The following is an 11002-nucleotide window of genomic DNA, read 5'->3' as shown; positions in this document are numbered from 1 at the left end:
TGACATCCACATCTGATCCGATTATCAAATTTTTATTCAAAGCCCATCTATATTCTATTCAGCCATAAAGCATGCCATATCAAGGTTTAGGGTACAATTAATATGGGCCAATGCATATTGCTTTTTGGGCTGAGGTCATAAATCGTAATAAACATCTAAATCTTGATATGTTAAGCACATTTCACCATTTTAAATACAAAATTTGAATTTATATAAAATCTTTTTAGAGAAAAAACGGAAAAGTATGGACGGGGCCATTGCAGATTTCTGAATTTCACTGCAGACCTATAAATATTCAAAATGTCATACTCCCACTCTATGCATCAATGCCCACCTGTGAATTGACATCAATTCCGAGTTGGCACCTACCCTAATTGTACTTTTGGGCCTAAAAATTCTGATCCTGTGCTGAACTGTTATTCTCTAAAAATAAAAACCTGTGCATGGTTAATTATATTTAAGCATAGTGTATGGCTGGATTTATATTTGTCTACACTTCAAGCTTGATGGGTTTTCGTGTGAAGGATGTTCCAGGGAATAAAATCTTATTCGGGGACCTAAGCCTTACTACCATCCCAACATCACCTGACACTGCACATGTCAGATCATGTTTGGAGATTGTTGCAAGTGATCCCAGTTCAACTGAAACTCCTCCCCCTTGTCCTTACCCTCACTTCGGATCTGCTCACAACAAAAAACTGTTTCAGTACTATTCCAACATAATCTATGTCCACACATTTCACCATGAGATTGTGACCATGTCTGTGATGTGTGGGTACTAAATTATGTTGGAATAGTTTTTTGTTGTAAACAGGTCCAACCTCTACTCTTTGACGAGATGGGATGAACTCCCCACTGAGCATGCCCTACATGCACCCCACAGCCCATCCTCTCCTTATGACAATGATGAGTTGGGACCACCTGCCAATAAAATAAATTCCAACACCATCCCAACATAAGCTGGGATGTTTTTTTATTGTAAAAGTGGGACTCATCATGCATGATATGTGCAGTGTCATGTCATGTCGGTAGGATGTTGGAATGTATTTTATTGGCAGGTCACCCAAACTCATGACAAGCACGGAAGGTGTTCCCAGTATATGGGGGGATGGGCTGTGGGGAGCCCATCCAAACTCCTCTTCCAGAATTAGGATCTACTCCTCACCTCACACATACCTGATAGACGGGATGGAATCTGTTCCTCACACTCAGGCGCCTCACATGCACATCCACTGTGCATTAGGAACATCTCCCGTGAATAATAACTTAAAAGTACGGGAGATGTTCCCATTGTATGATAGGATATGCTTGTGAGGCGCTTCTGTGAGGAGCAGATCTGATCTCCTAATAGACACATCACACATACCTCATAGGCACATGCCACCGTCTATTGGAAACATCTCCCGTGGTGAGATGTGAGGAGTACAGATATAGACTCGGCCTGACGGTTCAATTCTTCCAGTAATTTGGCTGTATTATTCCGGCCAACCTGGCCCGGGGCGCGGACGGTGCCTTGGATTTTCTCTTTCTCATCGCCCACGCAGCAGTTATTGTAGATACACCGTCTGTGCTCTGTTGCCAACTTGCCATCTCACGTCCCCCCTTCCTTTACAGTTCACGCTTCTACTCTGCTTCAATTCTCTCACTCTCTCTACTCTGATCTCTATTGCTTCCTTTCTCTTTGACAAAGCTTTCCACACTCAAAACGAAGAGCGAACCTAGAGAAGCCAGTGAAAAGAATCGGAAAGTGCACCGTTGCGACTGGACCCATCTTACATTTGGAGGAGTCCATTCCATTTCCAACAGAAACCAAGGTATATTCTCTTACTCGATCTCCAGTTTCCGTTTTCATGTTTTTTATTGGCATTATTGAGAATTCCGAGATATGGGGTTGTGGCAATTGACGGTTCAACTGGGCTCCACAATGTGTGATTGAATCTCCATTTTGAAACTTCAGGTGGGGCAGGAAAGAAATTAGCGAGTTGCTTTTGTAGGTCTGCATATATGAAATTTAATTTGGCTTAATATATCCTTCTTTTAAATGCTACATGGTCATTTTGTTAGAGAACATTGCTTAATAATATGCTTAGTCAGCGGAAGAATCAGAAAATTAATGGCTCAAAAAGCGGCTGTAGTGTAGTCTTACAACTTCGAACAGCACCTATTTGGTTAGTTTTAGCAACAAATCCTAACAATACATGGCTGTATGATATCATTAGTTGGGTGATTGATAGAAAAATTTCGAATAGTTTTCTGTTTTTCATCTATCTGATTTTATTCTTCTGCTAAACCAAGGTCTGCACACTCTCATGAAGAAGACACTGCTCATCATAAAATTGACCGAAGCTCATTATCAAATAGATCATTAGTTTAGCAATATTTTGTAGAAATGGGACAAGTTGGGCTCCATGCCAAGCTTGTCCTATATCTACTGAAAATGTTTTCTTTTCATTTATCCAATTGAAACTTTTTGTAAATTCAATTAAGAAAGACTGCTGTAGTGTCATCCATTCTACATTAAAAAGAAAGAAAGAAACTGCTTGATGTCAAGGGTTGTCGCAGAATACGGTAGAAGAGATCAGGCCAGCTCAAAGGCATCCTTGACTTATAGAAGAAACCTGATGGTCAATGTTACAATCTCTCCATTAATGAATTTGGAGATCTGATTGGATGCCATATGTTTACGTGATCTCTCTGCAAATTGGTACTGATTTGGTTGGGTCCATATTTTGCTTTTCCTATGGTTGTAGGGAGTTCTATAGGGATTTTTAGGTTTATAATTGTTTTCTTTTTTCCTTTTTTGGTTAAATGATATGAGAAGTTTGTGTGCTGTGTGCATTCTGCTCATTTGCTTAATTTGTTTTGTTTGTTATCAGCGTTTTATACTATACAGTTGTAGATGTGTTTTCTTTATCAAATAAGACATTGTTATTTGTAAGATATAGAAAGAAGAAAGGAAACAATGCTTGCCTTTTCAAACTCCTTAACAATTTATTTTTTGGGGCTGGGGATTTTTTTTTTGAAAAATAACAATATTGATGCTTACAAATTCTGGATCAAAAAGATTGATGCTTATAATTTTCCTTTTGTACTAATAACTAACAAATCTATGATGGGGTTTCTGTTTGCTAACAAATATGTGATTGGATTTTTATTTTTAGTTCCTTTGAATTTTTTAACTAGAGCTTATTTGCTTTAAAATTCATTTTGGCAGGTATTAGATTTAGACAATTTTTGTTTTATATATTTCAAACCAAACTTCACGATTACAGTGGCCCACCACAACTCTACTGCCCATCAACTTGGGTTGGGCGGTTAGACCTTCAACATCCCTTTATGTATTCATACAACCTCTCTGTATGTGCAGGGGTAAGGCTGCGTACATCTGTCCCTGCATTGGCGGGAGCCTTTGCACTGGGCTGCCCTTTATATTGAAACCAAAATTCCTATGTGTCAAAAAGCCTTTTTTTTTTTAATGGAAGTGGCCCATATATATAATCTACCAAGGTGAAAATACTCTTAATTGACACAGTTGATTATAAAGATTATGAAGCTTAGCTTCCTTTTTTTTTCCTTGGCTGTGACACTTGGGCTGTTTTTGGTTGGAAGGAAAAAGTTAGGAAAGGTAGGGAAATCTTTACTAACCTTGTATAGGTTTCTCTACCTTTTTCTTCCTTTCCCTACCTTTTCCTTCAAACCAATCATAGCCTTAGGGATTTTTTTTTCTTTGGTGTTATTCCCTTTAGGCTCTATAGGGATATTGATGGTGCTCCATACATGGTTTCGCAAGAGAGATCTGACTCTTTACAACTATTGAATAACTATGATACCAAGATACCTGTACATAGGTGCTGTATCATGCTGGACACTTCAATTTAGTGTAAAATCAATGTCCAACATTTTGTTCAACTGTGCCTTTCTGTATCTGGATAACATAATTGAATAACAGTCATCACTTTTTGGATATGATCCTCTTTGGATTTTGATACTTTGCAAGGTGGCATATTGACATCATTCCAGACCCATTCACAAATCCCTGACCACAGACCTCTGCCTTATGCAAATGCTTAAGAAGTCTTTTATGAATGCGCATTCCTTCCTCTTCTTTAAAAAATTATCTGTATCTTGTGGCAAGTTTATCCCTTCAATTTAGTTAATATTCTTGGAGAACATTAGATATTTTAAGTTCTGACTAATTTTGTATTTTACACTATCTCACTTATATTTGTTACTTTTTTTTATCAGGCACTTATATTTGTTAATTGTTACTTCCATCATTAAGAAAGGGCATTACCCAATGTTGGTCCCAGGCTCCCAGCTATCTGGGGTCTTCGGAGGGGTAGACTGGATATAGATTTAACCATAGTTGTCAAGGCGACACCTAGGCGACAAGGCGCCCTTGGAGGCTCGCCTCGCCTAATAGCCAAGCAGTTTTCTATAGTGTGTTGGACAAAACTTTTATATTCTTAATTTTTTGAGGTTATAATTTTAAAATAGACATTTTTTAAACTAAAATATTCATTTTGTGTGTTTATATACTAATTTCTTTTTTATTATTTTCTTATTTGTTAGGGTTTAATCAACACAAACATTGCTAAATGCTGTATTGAACCCTGAAAGACTTCAAAACCTGAACCAATAAGTAAGGAAGAACTTAAAATGTTGTCTAACCAACACATTTACTTCTTTTTCTTTACTAATTTTTTGTGTCTATACTACATACCAATTTTCTTCTTCCACCTTTTCTTTTCTTTTCCAATAACAGAAATAGGGGTTCAGCCCTTATATTTTTTGAAATTTCTTTTCTTATTTTTTTCTCATGAATATGTTGAAATATGTTGATTTTCTATATTTTAACATGAAGTTTATACTTCTCTCATGAAAATTATGGATAATTATTAAGGAAATATGATTATGGAACCTAGGGAACTGGATACATATTTGTACTTGAAAAAATCCATCGCCTAGGTGAGCCTTGGCGCCTTGAAAACTATGGATCTAACCTTTGCCTTTTTTTTTTTTTGGGGGGGCACAAAGTGGCTGCTCTCAGTGTTAAGCTGCATTCTCATACTTGTCATCTGAGATTTTAGAATTACACCAAACAATGGTAAAATCTTTAGTTGGATATTACACTTCACTATTTCAAGTAGTTGGCCTGCTCATTCCATCATTTTGGTTCTTGAAAAAACTTTTTGTTTGTTATGATTTATTTAAGCTATACTTTGTAGGGGTAGATTTCTTCTGATTTCTTTTTTAGTTCAATATTTAAGGGCTCATAATTAAACAATGGATATGGAACTAAACAGAACGGAATGGTGAAACAGGATTGTGTAGATGACTCCATATAGTTGGGACATAGCTTAGATGATGATTATGATCACCAATAAATCTACATTTAGTTATAATTTCTATCATTTTCTTATGCCATTTGCTTATTAATATCTTATAACCATATTAACAGTCACAATAATGTCTTCTCTTTTGTCTTTTTAAGGGGATAGCATGATGGAAGCCATAATCAGATTTATCATATTTAGATATAAATCCATAATTCTTCCTCTGACAAGTCCATATTATATAAATATAAGGCATCTACTCTCTCTTAGCTAGCTCTGTGACAAGCTTTTCAATGTATTGATCATGTTATATGGAACAATTCTTGCTGTTTTTCCAATATTAACAGGTTAAACATGACAGTATTAATCTTTCTTGTTATCCTGTTCACAACTGGTTATGTTATATAAGCTGTTATGGATGCGGCTATTTTATTAGTTGGGTTATAATCTTGGTTGTGTTGTTGTGTAGATCCAAAAATGGAACATGGGAGAGAAGAGGAGTTGTCTTTGATTGAAAATGATAGAGATTATGGTTATCCCATCAATGGAGGAAACCTGGATAATATCAGAGGGGATGGTGGATCAGATAGGAAAGGAAAAGTAGGAGATCTGGATGATGTCTTACTTGAAGAAGCTGTTAATAAACAGCAAGAAGATGTAACCAAAGCCCATGAGACTAACTTTCAACACCCATGCGTTGGAATGGAGTTTGAATCTGAAGAAGAAGCATACTATTTTTATAATCAGTATGCAAGAGAGATTGGATTTAGCACTAGAAGAAGTTCAACCCAAAAATCAAGGCGTACTGGTGATTTAATAGCTCGTTCATTTTGTTGTTCTCTTCAAGGATATCAAGAAGTCAAATTTAATGGGATTGAAGAGAAGAAAAAAATACGATCTGAGTCAAGAACAGGCTGCAAGGCACTGATGAATATAAGAAAGAAGGGAGCCAAATGGATTGTAACTCGAGTTGTGGAGGAGCATAATCATGCTTTGGCAACTACAACCAAATTCAAGAACAATCATTACATACTAAAGAGGTGGACAAGAGATGAGAAGTCAGGACTTCTGATAGACAACCAAGGTGTAGACATTCAAGCCAATTATCAGGAGCCTGTGACAATAAGGTATTGCAATATTTGTCGTCAAGCAGCATACATTCCAACCAAGGCTGCTGTAAATGATGAAGTTTACAAGTTGGCAATGGATGGCCTACGTGCAACTTTGAAAGATGTTGAGGAGGCATTAAAAAGGATATCAATTGGTTCCATGGCACAAGCATCACCTGATCTATCCATTACAAAACACAGAGGGCACCTGAAAAAGAGAAATCATCCTTGGATAGCCAATTGAAGAAGACAATGATCACTGAAGCAGACAAACAATTATATGGGACTTTTGAGGAGCCAACTAATTTGTTAGGTGGAGAAACTTGGATACCAAGGAAAAAGGCCAAAGTGGGTAAGAATATAGAATTTTCAATAGCCACTTTTTGGATGTATATTAACTGTGAGTGCTAACTGTTTGTTTTTCCGGTATAGGACCAAATATAGAAACTACAATTCTTGTAACCGATGATAAGCCAGGGAATATGGCAGAACTAACCAGTGTGACAGTATGTCATCAAGATGATCTAATAGACAATGATATTAGTAAATGTGAGGAAGATGTTGAAGTCAATGCAAATGATGATTTTCACCCATGTGTTGGCATGGAATTTGAATCTGAAGAAGATGCATACAATTTTTATAACCAGTATGCAAGAGGGATTGGATTTAGTGCATGGAGAAGTTCAACCCAGAAATCAAAATGTACCGGTGACTTAATAGCTCGCTCATTTTGTTGTTCACTTCAAGGATATCGTGAAATCAAATCTGATAGAAATGAGCAGAAGAAAAGAGTGCCAGTAGAATCAAGAACAGGGTGCATGGCACTGATGAATATTAGAAAAACAGGAACTAGATGGATTATAACTCGACTGGTAGAAGAGCATAATCACATTCTGTCAACTCCAAGAAAGTGCAAACAAAATAATTACATTTTAAAATGGCAGACAGAAAATGCAAGGTCAGGGCTTGTAGTGGGTGACCGTCACAAAGATATACAAGCCAATTGTGAAGAGCCTGTGACAGTTCGGTATTCTAATCTTTATCGTGAGGCAACCAAAATTGCAGAGAAGGCTTGTACCAATAATGAAGTGTACAGCGTGGAAATGAATAGCTTATGTACAACATTAAATGATGTTGAAGACACACTGAAAAGGACATCAGTTGCAGTCCCTTCTCATGATAGCATAGCATATACTGATTTAGATTCCCAACACCATGGTGCTTCCTTTGTTGACCTGGGACAGAAGAATTTTGGCCAGGTGCACATGATAGAAATAATTAACTTGTGTAACCAGTTTCCTTTTATTTCAGTTCATTTGAACTTCAGATATTGCATCTTTTGTAGGGAACTACACCAGCTTGGGTATTGAATCAACAATTCACCAGTTTTGATCTTAATGATCCTAGTCAGGTATTCCTTCATCCTGCACTTTGTTAAACTACTTGAGAACAATAAACCTTCAACTTTTACTTCTATCCTCTTCTGGAACCCAATTAACTTGAGCACTAAATGATATATAAGGATGATTGTCAGGTTGGTACTTTATGTTCTTTTTGGTTTCACAGAAGGGAGATGGGAGACCTATGTAAATAAGGATGAACTGGTTTTGCACTTTTGCTTGCCTACCCCACAATGAGCAAGCTATAGTTTTCATAATAAATCAAAATTGAACTGAAGGCCAGGGTTATTTTGAATATATTCTTTCTTCTTAGATATCCAAAGCTTTGTATATCTCCATCATAAGCATTGATCCGTGTAGAAGTAAATTTTGCAGGGGGCTTTTAGTGCAATATATAGTTATACTGGTTTCAGTCTGGATGACAACTTGCAAAGTTGCAAGTGCCTGAAGTACGGGATCATATGCTTTACTTACGCCATGAAGAATTGCCTTCAACCTGGAACAATGAGTAGTCAAGAAAGATACATTAATGGATTTAACAGAGTTAGTTCACCATGCAGAGATATGCTGATATAGAAAACTTTATAACACTCGGCTCCCCAACGTGTATCTAGTTATTGCAATAAGCACTTGTTGGATCTTATCAATAAATAGTACAGACAGTGCCATATCCAGTATCAACTTCGTGAGCTGGCCCCGTTTGCGAGGGCTGAAGCTTTGACTTTGGTTGAGCTGCTTCTGAAGTTTTAACTAAGCTAGTTCAGCTGCTTTGAAGTGCTATGGGTAAGATATTTAAAGAGGTTGAAGCGGTCAGACCTTCAAATGACCCACTGGCATATAATTTAGGCTCTCCAGTTTTTTAACCACACATAAGCTTATAGGCTGTCCATGTGGGGTCCACCTCAGAAAGCCAGAAGCCGCTTTCAGCCCTCCCAAATGGGCACATGGGAGGGCTTTCATGAAGTGGCTTCTCACATTACAACCCCATTCGTTTATCAGTAAATAAGCCTGGTAAAGTTGGTCAATGGGCATCTTTTTTCCTACTGACCAGCTTTACAATGTTTTCTTGTTGCCTTAAGTAGTGGGCCCCATTATAAATACTTATCTTGGTAAATCTTATTCATCTGGCCGGTGGGTGTGTAATTTTTTCACAGGGAAACTTTTATAAAACATAACGAAACAACTTTGTCCGTTTTAATATTAGCTTTTTATAGATAAAAATGTTATTATGGATCTTGGGAATCAAAATAACATGGGTAAGTGAATTAATCAAGTAAGGATAACTTACAAAGTTGTAAACGAACAAGGCTTACATGTGTTGAGAAATCGAGAAAGATGTACTCATGTTTGGTAAAAAATTGGAAAGTTGAAAATAGGCTTATATGAGCTGAAAAATCAACTTTTTGGTGTAGCTATCTTAGGTACCTTCTTTGAAGCAGCTCCCTTAACGTGGCTCAATCATTGCAGAAGCCCTCCAAAACGGTTCCTATATATAAGAGCTTAAAATTTTCCAAAGGAGTGCACAAGCTGAATTGATTAGTGGGGCTTTGTTCAAAACAAAAAGTGTTTGGCCTGTTTGAGTGTCATGGTGAATAAGGAATTCTTTTTCTTAGTTTAGTTGTGCTTGCATGGCCTACATTGTATCAAGTTGTTATTTGTAAAGTTCAAAATTTCGGCTCGTATTAGCCGATACGTATCGTTCCAGCAAGTTTTCGGCATGGTACATGGTACCAAATTGAATGTGCCGCATCTATTCGTCGTATCGAGGTCATATCGTGCTCATATCATACCCGTATCGTTAAGTATCAGTGCGTTTCGACACTGAATCGGCCGATACAATACGATTTTACTATGGCAGAAACGCAAATAAAACTCCTTTCGAAAGAGGGTTTTTAAACCCATTTTAGAAGCCCTCTTTCTTTTCCAAACCCTTCAAAAAGCTTTTTAACCTTTTTAAAGACTCAAATCTTGTAAGAATTTTCCAAAACATCTATAAATTTGCAAGATTCAACAAGTTTTTCAAGGTTGTGAACAAATGAGTGAAACTAAATATGTTTTTTTCAAATTTCTTTTACATTTTCAGCCAATGTTAGAAAAGATAAGGGGAAAGAAAGTGGTTTGCCCCTACCTCTTCGGTTGGGGGGCTTCCATCCTCCTTTTCGTTGCAGCCTAATTTATTTTTTTGAGTTAGGGGGGTTGAAGTGGAGGGGGGTCTTGCTCCACTTCGACAAGACCCCCCTTTTAACAACTATTATGCATTTTTATTTTTCTTAATATAATTTTTTTATTAAAAATAAAGAAAAAAATGAAATCCCTCCTTCCCCCTTCCTCCTCTTAAGGAAGCTTATGCCTCTTGCATTCTGAACTATGCTTCACGCCTCTAGGTAGTGGAATGACTCTGTGTTTTAAAACATTGATATTTATTTTTTAAAGCTTTTAGAATAAAATATGCAAAATAATTATTTCATCTATTATGTCCATAAATCCATTCAATTTTTTGTTACATATTTACTTTTCTTAATTTTAATTTAATTTTTAGAATAAAACATCCAAAATAATTATTTGAATAAAAATAAATACTTATTTAGCTTTTAGAAAATTAGAATAAAACATGCAAAATAACTATTTGATCTATTATGTCCATAATTAGATAGTATGTTTCTATTCCCAACTTCCCGTTTATTGATTATAATATGCTTTTTCATAAAACCCACTAAAATGTGTTATTTTTATGCATAAATAGCTCATTTATGTCTTATATTTATATTTATTGATATTGATGTTTATTTATGATTTATTAGAATATTTATAGCATTTCCATGTGTTTCCATGCATATCTTAGTTTTTCGTCCGTATCCATGCGCATCCAAGGCGTATCCCGATATGTCTCTTAAATTTGCCTTTCCAATACTTTGAACCTTGGTTATTTGTTAATAAAAAGGGGCTAGTGATCTAGGTTGAAGAAGATTAACAATAAAGTTGTCAATGGGTCGACCCAATCCAAATCTCCTATCCACATCTAATCACAAGACACCACATCACACATTAGGAACATCTCCCCATGAATGACAACACACCCACATCTAATCACAAGACACCACATCACACATTAGGAACATCTCCACAAGTGACAACACACAAGTACAAGAGATATCTC

The 11002-nt window shown here is 36.4% G+C and overlaps 1 protein-coding gene across 3 annotated transcripts; it reads left to right on the top strand.

Annotated features, from left to right (window-relative positions):
* The first annotated feature begins 1425 nt into the window (after window positions 1-1425).
* Window positions 1426-9410, top strand: LOC104610447 (uncharacterized). Of its 3 annotated transcripts, none has more exons than XM_019199945.2 (5): window positions 1426-1814; window positions 5806-6793; window positions 6878-7704; window positions 7791-7856; window positions 8221-9410. In XM_019199945.2, the coding sequence occupies exons 3-5, from the start codon at window positions 6928-6930 to the stop codon at window positions 8419-8421; spliced, it is 1044 nt and encodes a 347-aa protein (XP_019055490.2). In that variant the 5' UTR covers window positions 1426-1814; window positions 5806-6793; window positions 6878-6927; the 3' UTR covers window positions 8422-9410. The 3 variants fall into 3 exon arrangements, with proteins under 3 accessions (XP_019055490.2, XP_019055489.2, XP_088751966.1); XM_019199944.2 differs by having other exon boundaries at window positions 5806-6797; window positions 8221-9409; XM_088895840.1 differs by having other exon boundaries at window positions 1429-1814; window positions 5806-6797; window positions 8012-9410.
* The last annotated feature ends 1592 nt before the right edge of the window (window positions 9411-11002 follow it).

The sequence above is a fragment of the Nelumbo nucifera genome, chromosome 1, assembly GCF_055504915.1.
Source record: "Nelumbo nucifera cultivar China Antique chromosome 1, China Antique-T2T, whole genome shotgun sequence".
In the NCBI taxonomy this organism is placed as follows: Eukaryota; Viridiplantae; Streptophyta; class Magnoliopsida; order Proteales; family Nelumbonaceae; genus Nelumbo; species Nelumbo nucifera.
The sequence above is the reverse complement of the archived record's forward strand: the minus strand, read 5'-3'. Positions and strand labels throughout refer to the sequence as shown.

Excerpts from the sequence above, each read along its gene's own strand:
- LOC104610447 (XM_019199944.2), top strand. The coding sequence starts at position 6,698 with ATGATCACTGAAGCAGACAAACAATTATATGGGACTTTTGAGGAGCCA. Across the intron at positions 7,705-7,790 it reads GACAGAAGAATTTTGGCCAG|GGAACTACACCAGCTTGGGT; the intron begins GTGCACATGATA and ends CATCTTTTGTAG. Across the intron at positions 7,857-8,220 it reads ATCTTAATGATCCTAGTCAG|GGGGCTTTTAGTGCAATATA; the intron begins GTATTCCTTCAT and ends TAAATTTTGCAG.